The following is a 13,189-nucleotide window of genomic DNA, read 5'->3' on the forward strand; positions in this document are numbered from 1 at the left end:
GAGGTGCTCGACGAAGCAATCCCCCAATTTACGACGGGTCTCACCAGACTGTATTGAGAGCACTGGACACAATGGGCACCCCAAACAGATTTGCAGGTGAAGTGTTGACTCGTCATAAGGGCTGTTTGGGGTCCTGAACGGAGGTGAGGGAGGAGGTATATGTACTTCGTCCATTTATATACCTCAGTTTCATACTTTCCCACCTATATACTTCAGTATTCATAAAATAATTCCTCTACCACAGACTCTGGAACATTCAACTTGTGATTCATACTCAACTATCTGTTTAACGAAATGTTAAGCATTCAATTAGCTAGATTTCAATTAGTAATTTTCCAATCTAGATGTACTTATTATGGAAACACCAATGCCTTTGAATGGAAAATCCTACAAAAGATAATGGATATAGCCCAGTCCATCATGGGTCAAGTCCTCCCAACCACAGAGCACATCTACACGAAACGTTGCCGTAGAAAAGCAGCATCCATCATCAGAGATTCTCAGCACCCAGGGCATTCTCTTTTCTCACTGCTGTCATTGGTTAGAGGGTACAAAGGCCTCAAGACTCACACCCCCAGGTCCAGGATCAGTTACTACCCCACAACCATCAGGCTCTTGAACAAAAAGGGATAACTGCACTCACTTGCCCATCCATTGAGATGCTCTCACAACCAATAATCTCACTTCAAGATCTCTTTATTTCAAGTTCTCATTATTTATTGCTATTTATTTATATTTGCATTTGCACAGTTTGTTGTCTTCTGCAGTCGGGGTTGATCTTTCATTGATCCTGTTATAGTTAGTATTCCATAGAAATATTGGGTATACCCACAGGAAAATTAATCCCAGGGTTGTATATGGTGAACTAATCGTACTTTGATGACAAAATTTACTTTGAACTTGACCATTCAAAACTCTTAATGACAACCAGTCTCATGCTCCCATGTATTCTGAACAGTCTCACATAGATTCTGGTACCCACTTTGTTAATACTTAATTTTAAATATTACTTTTTTACAACATTTTAAATATTTTCTGTTACAGTCTCTACAACCACCAAACCACCTCTGACCAACCCACAGACCACCACAACCAAACGATCCCCAGCTCCAGGTAAGAACTCAATGTGACAGCATCAGTATTAGGAAAGGCTCAGAAACTGGATCTGTTAATTCTCAAGAAAAGATTGAAGGGTGTAAATGATGTCTGTAGGATTTTTTTGAGAAAACGGATGCAGGGAGTATGTTTCCACATGAAAATAACAACATAAGTTCTCAATAAAAAAAGGACACCATAAGATTCAATTGGAAACAAGCACCATGGAGAAACTTCTAACTAGTTGTATCGCTGTCTGATATTGGGGGTGGGGGGGGTGGGGGGGGTGGGGGTAGGTGCTGCTCAGAATTCTAAAAAGCTGCAGAAAGTTGTAAACTCTGCCACCTCCGTCATGGGCACCAGCCTCCCCCAGCTTCTGGGACATCTTCAAGGAGCAGTGCCTCAAAAGGCGGTGTCCATCATTAAGGACCCCCACCACCCTGCATTCAGCCACAAGACAGCTAGTCTTCTGCTGAGTAAACACTGGAGGGCAGCACTGACTCCAGCCTGGATACCGCACCACACTGCCCCTGGTGGAGTGCACCAGCTCTGACACCTCTCTCCTGGTGGCTGTAAACAGGCAACACTGCAGCTTGAGGCCTAGTTCTGGCTACAACTGAGACCACGCAGCTACCCCACCTTACGCCCCTGCTGTCCGCTAATAAATCAGACTTGCAGCATTCCACATTGACAGTAACCAGAAGGATCTTGCGATCACAAGAAAAGTGATGAAGACGATCACTCACTATTAGACTGCATACCTCTGTCACGGTCCAACTCCTCCGAAGCCTCCCAGATGCATAATCCACACTGTCCAGTTTATGCCTCCGACAAACCTCTAGACAGTGACGTCCAAACTTCTATCACTTCCTGCGGCAGTCACCACTAATCTATCTGCTACTTTAGTTATTGCCCTCTGCCGAGAGAAGTAGGTCCTTACTAACTAAGCTGTGCAGACCTCTCAGTCTTATGGACCTGAATTGAATCTCCCCTCGCTGTTTTGCAGGAAACTACAGCAACTTTATCAATCGCTCTTCATACGTATAAATTTGCAGTTCTGGAATCAATTTCCCCTGAACTCTCTCCAGTCCTATCACACTCATTTGCATTGTGATCACACAGTCCTCCTGTTATGGTCCATGTACAAACCGTCCCACATCCTTGTTATGATTCTAGCCTAGGACTGGCTCCAGGTTACTGTTACCGCATATAAACGGACCACACTTCTCTACTTGTAATTCATTCCCATGTTTAAAGTTCAAAGTAAATTTATTATCAAAGTACATATACGTCACCATAAAATACCCTGAGATTCATTTTCTTGCGGCCATACTCAATAAATTCAGAGAATAATCCCTGCAAGTGCCCCAACAGCTACACCTACCCATTCACCTCCTCCCTCACCTCCTTTCAGGGACACAAACAGTCCTTCCAGGTGAGGCAACACTTCACCTGTGAAGCTACTGGTTTCGTCCAATGTGTTTCGGAATCCAGATGCAGCCTGCTCTATGTTGTTGAGACTCGTCGTACATTGGGGGACCTCTTTGTCGATCACCTCTACTTCATCTACCAAAGGCGGAACTTCCTGGTTGCAACATAGTTTAATTCCAGTTCCCATTCCGACACGTGCCAAGATGAAGCCACCATCGGGGGGGAGGAGCAACACCTTATATTCCATCTGGGTAGCCTCCAACCTGATGGCATGAATATCGACTTCTCCTTCAAGTTAAAACAAAATTCCCTCTCCCTCCCCTCTTCTCCTATTCCCCCTTTGGCCTCTTACCTCTTCTCACCTGCCTATTGCCTCTCCTTTACCTTTCCCACCCACCTGGCTTCACCTATCACCTTCTAGCTACCCTCCTTCCCCTCCTCCAACCTCCTTACTGTGTCACCCCCCTTCCTGCTCTGTCCTGAAAAAGGGTCTCAACCCAACACGTCGAATGTTTACTCTTTTCCATAAATGCTGCCTGACCTGCCGAGTTCCTCCAGCTTTTGTGTCGCTTAAACCGATTACTTACTATTAGACTTGGAGAGGCCAATTGGTCTCAATCAAAAATGTCATAAAATTCCTCCCTAATTCCCCCTCAACCCCAATATACGTTACTCAGCCCACTAATTCCGACTGGCAACTCCTCCAGCAGTTTGTGTTTTTTTTTTGGCTCCAGATTCCAACAACTGCAGACTCTTGTGTTCCAAGGAAAATAGATTTCTGCTGGAAATCTAAAGCAACACACAAGCCAGGTGGGTGGGAAAGGTAAAGTGCTGGAGAGGGAGGAATCGGATAGGGAAGGAGAGAGAACCATAGGAAAAAGGGAAGGATGGGTCCCAATGTAGAGTAATAGGTAGGTGAGAAGAAGTAAAATATCAGAGTGGAGAATAGTGGAGGGGAAATGTGTTTACCAGAAGGTGAAATTGATATTTGTGCAATCAGGTAGGAGGTATCCAGATTGAACACAAGGTGTTGTTCCTCCACCCAGAGGGTGGCCTCATCTTGGCACAAGAAGGAGCCTTGAACTGATACTTCAGAATGGGAATGGGAAAGGGAATTAAAACTTTTGCTAACTGGGAAGTCCCACTTCTGGCAGATGGAGCGGAGGTGCTCGACAAAGCGATCGCCCCAATTTACAACGGGTCTCACCAGGCTGTATTGAGAGCACTGGACACAATGGGCACCCCAAACAGATTTGCAGGTGAAGTGTTGACTCGTCATAAGGGCTGTTTGGGGTCCTGAACGGAGGTGAGGGAGGAGGTATATGTACTTCGTCCATTTATATACCTCAATTTCATACTTCCCCACCTTCATCCTATATACTTCAGTATTCATAAAATAATTCCTCTACCACATACTCTGGAACATTCAACTTGTGATTCATACTCAACTATCTGTTTAACAAAATGTTAAGCATTCAATTAGCTAGATTTCAATTAGTAATTTTCCAATCTAAATGTACTCATTATGGAAACACCAATGCCTTTGAATGGAAAATCCTACAAAAGATAATGGATATAGCCCAGTCCATCATGGGTCAAGTCCTCCCAACCACAGAGCACATCTACACGAAACGTTGCTGTAGAAAAGCAGCATCCATCATCAGAGATTCTCAGCACCCAGGGCATTCTCTTTTCTCACTGCTGTCATTGGTTAGAGGGTACAAAGGCCTCAAGACTCACACCCCCAGGTCCAGGATCAGTTACTACCCCACAACCATCAGGCTCTTGAACAAAAAGGGATAACTGCACTCACTTGCCCATCCATTGAGATGTTCTCACAACCAATAATCTCACTTCAAGGTCTCTTTATCTCATGTTCTCATTATTTATTGCTATTTATTTATATTTGCATTTGCACAAATTGTTGTCTTCTGCACTCTACTTGATCTTTCATTGATCCTGTTAGAGTTATTATTCCATAGAATTATTGGGTATACCCACAGGAAAATTAATCCCAGGGTTGTATATGGTGAACTAATTGTACTTTGATAACAAAATTTACTTTGAACTTGACCATTCAAAACTCTTAATGCAACCAGTGTCACGCTCCCATGTATTCTGAACAGTCTCACATAGATTCTGGTACCTGTTTTGTTAATACTTAATTTTAAATTTTACTTTTTTACGACATTTTAAATATTTTCTGTTACAGTCTCTACAACCACCAAACCACCTCTGACCAACCCACAGACCACCACAACCAAACGATCCCCAGCTCCAGGTAAGAACTCAATGTGACAGCATCAGTATTAGGAAAGGCTCAGAAACTGGATCTGTTAATTCTCAAGAAAAGGTTGAAGGGTGTAAATGATGTCTTTAAAAATCTGAAGTTTTTTTTTGAGAAAATGGATGCAGGGAGTATGTTTCCACATGAAAATAAGAACATAAGTTCTCAATAAAAAAAGGACACCATGAGATTCAATTGGAAACAAGCACCATGGAGAAAATTCTAACTAGTTGTATCGCTGTCTGATATTGGGGGTGGGGGGGGTGGGGGTAGGCGCTGCTCAGAATTCTAAAAAGCTGCAGAAAGTTGTAAACTCTGCCACCTCCGTCATGGGCACCAGCCTCCCCCAGCTTCTGGGACATCTTCAAGGAGCAGTGCCTCAAAAGGCGGTGTCCATCATTAAGGACCCCCACCACCCTGCGTTCAGCCACAAGACAGCTAGTCTTCTGCTGAGTAAACACTGGAGGGCAGCACTGACTCCAGCCTGGATACCGCACCACACTGCCCCTGGTGGAGTGCACCAGCTCTGACACCTCTCTCCTGGTGGCTGTAAACAGGCAACACTGCAGCTTGAGGCCTAGTTCTGGCTACAACTGAGACCACGCAGCTACCCCACCTTACACCCCTGCCGTCCGCCAATAAATCAGACTTGCAGCATTCCACATTGACAATAACCAGAAGGATCTTGCGATCACAAGAAAAGTGATGAAGACGATCACTCACTATTAGACTGCATACCTCTGTCACGGTCCAACTCCTCCGAAGCCTCCCAGATGCATAATCCACACCGTCCAGTTTATGCCTCCGACAAACCTCTAGACAGTGACGTCCAAACTTCTATCACTTCCTGCGGCAGTCACCACTAATCTATCTGCTACTTTAGTTATTGCCCTCTGCCGAGAGAAGTAGGTCCTTACTAAATAAGCTGTGCAGATCTCTCAGTCTTATGGACCTGAACTGAATCTCCCCTCGCTGTTTTGCAGGAAACTACAGCAACTTTATCAATCGCTCTTCATACGTATAAATTTGCAGTTCTGGAATCAATTTCCCCTGAACTCTCTCCAGTCCTATCACACTCATTTGCATTGTGATCACACAGTCCTCCTGTTATGGTCCATGTACAAACCGTCCCACATCCTTGTTATGATTCTAGCCTAGGACTGGCTCCAGGTTACTATTACCACATATAAATGGACCACACTTCTCTACTTGTAATTCATTCCCATGTTTAAAGTTCAAAGTAAATTTATTATCAAAGTACATATACATCACCATAAAATACCCTGAGATTCATCTTCTTGTGGCCATACTCAATAAATTTAGAGAATAATCCCTGCAAGTGCCCCAACAGCTACACCTACCCATTCACCTCCTCCCTCACCTCCGTTCAGGAACCCAAACAGTCCTTCCAGGCGAGGCAACACTTCACCTGTGAAGCTGCTGGTGTTGTCTAATGTGTTCTGGACTCCAGATGCAGCCTGCTTTATGTTGGTGAGACCCGTCGTACATTGGGGGGCCACTTTGTCGATCACCTCTACTTCATCCACCAAAGGCGGAACTTCCTGGTTGCAAAATAGTTTAATTCCAGTTCCCATTCCCATTCCGACATGTGCCAAGATGAAGCCATCCTCGGGGGGGAGGAGCAACACCTTATATTCCATCTGGGTAGCCTCCAACCTGATGGCATGAGTATCCACTTCTCCTTCCAGTTAAAACAAAATTCCCTCTCCCTCCCCTTTTCTCCTATTCCCCCTTTGGCCTCTTACCTCTTCTCACCTGCCTATCGCCTCTCCTTTACCTTTCCCACCCACCTGGCTTCACCTATCACCTTCTAGCTATGCTCCTTCCCCTCCTCCAACCTCCTTACTGTGTCACCCCCCTTCCTGTTCAGTCCTGAAAAAGGGTCTCAACCCAACACGTCGAATGTTTACTCTTTTCCATAAATGCTGCCTGACCTGCCAAGTTCCTCCAGTTCTGGTGTGGCTTAAGCAGATTACTTACTATTAGACTTTGAGAGGCCAATTGGTCTCAATCAGAAATGTCATAAAATTCCTCCCTAATTCCCCCTCAACCCCAATATACATTGTTCAGCCCACTAATGCTGACTGGCAACTCCTCCAGCAGTTTGTGTTTTTTTTTGGTTCCAGATTCCAACAACTGTAGACTCTTGCATTCTAAGGAAAATAGATTTCTGCTGGAAATCTAAAGCAACACACAAGCCAGGTGGGTGGGAAAGGTAAAGTGCTGGAGAGGGAGGAATCGGATAGGGGAGGAGAGAGGGCCATAGGAAAAATGGAAGGATGGGACCCAGTGTGGAGTAATAGGCAGGTGAGAAAAAGTAAAACATCAGAGTGGAGAATATTGCAGGGGGAATGTGTTTACCAGAAGGTGAAATCGATATTCATGCCATCAGGTAGGAGGTAATAACCATAACAGAATAAACAAAAGACTGCCCAACCTGGGCATTCAACCAGAATGTAGAAGATGACAAACTGTGCAACTCCAAAAGGAGAAGTAATAATAATAAATAAATAAACAATAAATATGAAGAACATGAGATGAAGAATCATGGAAAATGAGTCCATTGGTTGTGGGAAAATTTCAATGATGGGGCAAGTGAAGTCGAGTGAAGTTATCCCCTATGAAGAGCCTGATAGTTGTAGTCCTGTAGCTTCTTCCTGATAGCAGCAACAAGAAGAGAGCATGTTCCTGGGGGTTCCTGGTGATGGATGCTGCTTTCCAACGACAGAGTTCCGTGTATATGTGCTCAATGGTTGGAAGGGATGCACTGGGTAATATCCACTACTTATCGTAGGATTTTCCATTCAGAGCCTGTGTTTCCATACCAGGCTGTGTTTTCGTACTAAGCTGTGATGTAGCCAGTCAATATATTCTGCACTACACATCCATAAAAGTTTGTCAAAGTTTTAGATGTTATACTGAATCTCCACAAACTCCTGAGGAAGTAGAGGCAGTGCCGTGCTTTCTTTGTAAGTGCCAGGCTCAGGACAGGTCCTCTGAAATAATAACACCAAAGCATTTAAAGGTACTGACCCTCTCCACCTCTGATCCTTCAATGACCTCTGGTTTCCTTCTCCTAAAGTCAATAATCATCTCCTCGGCCTTGCTGACATTGAGTTGTTGTGGCACCACTCAGCCAGATTTTCAGTCTCCCTCTTATATGCTGATTCATCACCATCTCTGAGTTGGCCAACGACAGTGTTGTCATCAGCAAACTTGAATATGACATAGAAACTGTACTTAGCCCCACAGGCATAAGTGTAAAGCGAGTAGAGCAGGTGGCTAAGATGCAGATCATGGAGGAGATGTTGTTGATTTGGCCTATGACAGAGGTGTATTCAGCAAACTTGAATATGCCATCAGAGCTGAGCCATTCTCTGATTAAAACAAACACCTTGAATACATTCCAGCGTGTAACTCATACAAAGTACCCATTTATATAATATTCAACTTTTGTTTTAAAATACAGATCCCACAACAACCACTGCATCACTAACAGGTTCAAAAACCACCATGTCTCAATGGACCACAGATCCAAGTGAGCCCAGAATATCTACAGTGGAAAGAAATATCACGCAAACACGAGGAAATCTGCAGATGCTAGAATTTCAAGCAACACACATAAAAATTGCTGGTGAACACAGCAGGCCATGCAGCATCTATAGGAAGAGGTACATCTATAGGAAGAGGACTTCCTGACGAAGGGTCTTGGCCCGAAACGTTGACTGTGACTCTTCCTATAGATGCTGCATGGCCTGCTGTGTTCACCAGCAATTTTTATGTGTGTTGAAAGAAATATCATGTGTTTTTCTGGAAATTAGAGGATATTAGGTTCTGCCCCTTAGTCATAGATTCATAGCAAAATACAGCACAGAAACAGGCCCTTTGGCCCATCTGATCCATAGCGAAACCATTTAAACTGCCTATTCCCGTCAACCTGCACCAGGACCATGGCCCTACATAGCCCTACTATCCACATACCTATCCAAACTTCTCTTAAACATTTAAATCAAGTTAACATGCACCACTTGTGCTGGCAGCTCATTCCACACTCTCACCACCCTTTGAGTGAAGAAGTTTCCCCTCATGTTCCCTTAAACTTTTCACCTTTCACCCTTAACCCATGACCTGTGGTTGTAGCTCCACTCAACCTCAGTGGAAAAAAACCTGATGTATTTACCCTATCTGTAATGTATGAATCTATTTCTTTTACAGCAATGACTCCCCTTAGCACTACATATGATCTGTTGTCTACACATGCACATTGTAGTCTCTCTCTCTCTCTCTCTCTCACTGCAATGTTAATACATGAGCCATCTCCCATGTGTGCTTTTATTTCATTGATATGTAGTTGCACAGACTCAACACTGTCTATACCCTTCATAATTTTGTACACCTCCCTCAAATCTCCTCTTAATCTCATATATTCTAAGGACGGAAGTCATAACCTACTCAATCTTTCCCTATAACTCAGGTCCTCCAGATCCGGCAACACTCTTGTAAGCTTTCGCTGTATTCTTTCAACCTTATCTACATCTTTCCTATAGGTAGGTGACCAAAACTGAATGCAATACTCCAAATTAGGCTTCACCAATGGCTTATAAAATTTCAAAATAACATTCCATCTCCTGTACTCAATACTTAGATTTATGAAGGCCAATGTGCCAAAAGCTCTCTTTACGACCCTATCCACCTGTGACACCAATTTCAATGATTATGTACCTGTATTCCCAGATCCCTTTGTTCTACAGCACTTCTCACCACCCTACCATTCACTGTAAGACCTACCCTGGTTGGTCCTCCACTTGTCTGCATTAAATTCCATCTGCCATTTTTTCCAGCTGATCCAGATCCCTCTACAAGCCATGATAGTCCTCCTCACTGTCCATTACACCCCCAATCTTAGTTTCATCTGCAAACTTGCTGATCCAGTTAATCACATTATTATCCAGATTGTTCTTATAAATGACAAAGTAGTAAGTTTTTTCTGAAGAATATGGTAATGTTGGAAAAGATGAAATGACTATGGTCCTTGTAATCCAGGTGAAGTAAATATTAGGAATTGAAAATTTCAACCCTCCCAAGAATGTTCTACCATTTACTGATGTGCTGCCTTGATCATTGACCTCTGCCCTATATTCCTGCCTATCCTTCACAACTTTTGACTTGCCCTAATTTTCCAAATTTCTCTCCATCTCTATCTTGAAAATACTTACTGACTTCGCACCCACTGCTTCTTGGGGTGGGGATTCCCAACCTGGGGTTTACGGACCCAAGATTAATGGTAAGAGTCCATGGTGTAAAAAAAGGTAGAGAACCCCTGTTCTAGGGTTTAAAAGGTTCAAAAGTTTCAAAGGTTCAAATGTACATTGACTGTCAGAGCAGGTATACAGTACAACCTGAAATTCATCCTCTTCACAGACACCGACAAAACAAAGAAACCCCATGGAACGCTAGAAATATCGAAGCCCCGAAGCCCCACCTCCCCATCTCTTTGAACAAGCAGCAACAAAATCATTAACCCACCTTCCCCTCCACTCGCACCAGCAGAAGCACGACCTCTGTCCCCTCCCCCCATCGTGCAAACCCCAAAGAGACCTCCATCCAGAAACCATCAAACTACAGTCCACAAACCTGCACTTTGGTCCTGTTGACTGTTTACTCTTTACCATAGATGCTGTTTGGCCTGCTGAGTTCCTCCGGTATTTTGTGTCTGTTGCTTCGGTCTCTCAGATAGGCTCTCTCTCCCAGCAAGGGTGAGAGAGGTTGCCCCTGCAACAACCGACAACTCGCTGCTCCAAATTCCAAAAATTCTTCAACATTTGTTTTTTTCTCAAACAGTGTCTTGCCCACCAAACTCTCAGTATGACCCATGTGGGGCTGGATGCTCACCCCGATGTGATAGACCAACCCCAGATTGTCCAGGCAGCTGTGTGTCCGGTGGGTGTGTCTGCAATGAAGGATTCTACATGAGAGGAGACCGTTGTGTCCCTGCAGACCAGTGTGGTTGTATTCACAATGGCACCTACTATCAGGTATTAGAATTATAAACGTCTTGCATATTGAAAAGCCACAGTCTTACACTAAACAGCAAACTTTTTTCCAAAGTGATGCTTCCTCAGAAATTTTCTGTGGGTATGATAGACCACTTGAGTCCGAACATAATATATTTCAGATTACTTCACTCACATAGCAATTTGGAGAAACAAGAAATTAACTTTTATTGAATATAATGTGTTTAATTGCATAATGGTGTTGACACTTTGCAATAGTTCAACAAAGCTAAAAGTGTTTTGTTGATGATTTTCATTTGTACTCAGTGTTTGAGACTTCTCACTTAAATGTCCAACAATAAAATAGTGCATGGTGGGGAAATTTCATGGTGATTTTCTCGATCAGCAGCCCAAAATCTGTAAGATACAGCTGAAAGTATTCAGGAAGCAAAATCTTTGTTGTCCAGTGTTATTGGACCAATACAGAGGTTCTTTCCATCCAGTCCCATTATGCACTGTCAGGATCAGACATGGAGTGAAACTCCTTCTAACCGGTCCCATCAACCGCTCTCGGGGTCAGACCCGGAGTGAAGCTCTTTCTGTCCGGTCCCATCACAGGCTCTCGGGGTCTGACACTCTTAGCTTTAAGAGTTAAATTCATTTAAAATTGTCCAGGTGGCTGTGTGTCTGGGAGGAAAGTAAAAGTAACCAGGAAACCCCCAAGTTCATCTAGTGATCTCCAAGCAAAGAAAGCATCCAAACCTACCTATCTACATCTGTGTTCGACTCCAGTCTCACATCAACATTTAATTTGGAATTACCTCACTGACCAGCTCAGTTGCATCAAACCTCTGCAGATAGGCTCAAGAAAGCAGCCCACCACCACCCTAACCAAGCTGTTCTTTCCATTTCCCATGGCCTATGGTTGCAATATGCACTACCAATAGCAATCCCCTAAGTCTTCTTCAAAAGCTTCTTGCACACTCATGACCTCTACCTCTAGAAGGTCTAGGGCAGTAGGCACATAGAAACCCCAGCTATGCCTGTCTCTTCATTGGCTATATAGAACAGTCCATGTTCGAAGCCTTCACTGGTAATACGCCCAACTCTTCCTCCACTACACTAATGGCTGCATTGGTGCTGCTTCCTGCACCCATGCTGAACTCACCAGTTTCATCAACTTTGTCGCCAACTTTCACCCTGCCCTCAAATTCATTTGGTCCATCTCTGACACCTCCCTGCTTTTCTCAATCTCTCTGTCTCCATCTCTGGAGACAAACTGTCCACCATCATCTTTTATAAGCCTACCATTCCCACAGTTATCTTTACTATACATCTTCCCACCATGTCTCCTGTAAAAATACAATTCCCTTTTCTCAGTTCCTTCGCCTCCACCGCATCTAACCTCAGGATGCGACTTTCCTATCCAGGACATGAGTGATGTCCACCTTCTTCAAAGGAAGGGGTTTCCCTCCCTCCACTCTTGATGCTATCCTCACCCACTTCTCCTCTATTTCCCAAACATCCACGCTCACCCTATCTTTCCACTGTCTTAACAGTGATAGAGTTCCTCTTGCCTTCACGTACCACCCCATGAGCCTCCACATCCAATACATCATCTCCCACAGCATCCACCATCTCCAAAGGGATCCATCCACTAAACATATCATTACCTACCTGCCTCTGCTTTTCACAGGGATCGCTCCCTCCATGATTCCCTTGTCCGTTTGTTCTCCAGCCCCTGACTAAAGTCCCTCCCGGCACTTACTCCTGCAAGCAGCCTAAGTGCTACACCTGCCCATTCACCTCCATTCAGGGCCCCGTCCAGGTAAGGCAACACTTCAATGGCGAACCTACAGGGGTGCCCATTGTGTCCAGTGCTCCTGATGCGGTCTCCTCTACATTGGTGAGACTGCCATAAACTGGGAGACCACTTTGTCGAGCACCTCCGCTCCATCCGTTAAGAGCGGAACTTCCCAATGACCAAACATTTTAATTCCGATTTCCATTCCCATTCCGATATGTCTCCTCTTGTGCCAAGAAGAAGTGGTGCTCAGTATGGTGGAGCAACACCTTATATTCTGTCCAGGTCTCCAACCTAATGGCATGAATATCAATTTCTCCTTCCGGTACAAAAAATTCCCTCCCCCTTCCCTCTTCCTTTATTCCACATTCTAGCCTTTTACAGCTTCTCACTTGCTTATCACTTTCCCCTGGGTCCCCTCCTTCTCCCCTTTCACCTATGGTCCATTTTCTCCTATCAGATTCCTTCTTCTCCAGCCCTTGACCTTTCCTACCCACCTGACTTCACTTATCACCTTCTAGCTAGCCTCCTTCCCATCTCCCCCATCTTTTTATTCTG

At 44.3% G+C, this 13,189-nt stretch overlaps 1 protein-coding gene across 1 annotated transcript in view; it reads left to right on the top strand.

Annotated features, from left to right (window-relative positions):
- The window catches only part of zanl (zonadhesin, like), a 245,673-nt gene that overhangs the window by 50,097 nt on the left and 182,387 nt on the right, over positions 1-13,189 (top strand). The window contains exons 5-7 of the mRNA XM_072259463.1: positions 1,045-1,113; positions 4,739-4,807; positions 10,676-10,869. Coding sequence (XP_072115564.1) covers positions 1,045-1,113; positions 4,739-4,807; positions 10,676-10,869 — 332 coding nt within the window. The remainder of the gene's footprint in view (positions 1-1,044; positions 1,114-4,738; positions 4,808-10,675; positions 10,870-13,189) is intronic.

The sequence above is a fragment of the Mobula birostris genome, chromosome 5 (genome assembly GCF_030028105.1).
Source record: "Mobula birostris isolate sMobBir1 chromosome 5, sMobBir1.hap1, whole genome shotgun sequence".
Taxonomy (NCBI): domain Eukaryota; kingdom Metazoa; phylum Chordata; class Chondrichthyes; order Myliobatiformes; family Myliobatidae; genus Mobula; species Mobula birostris.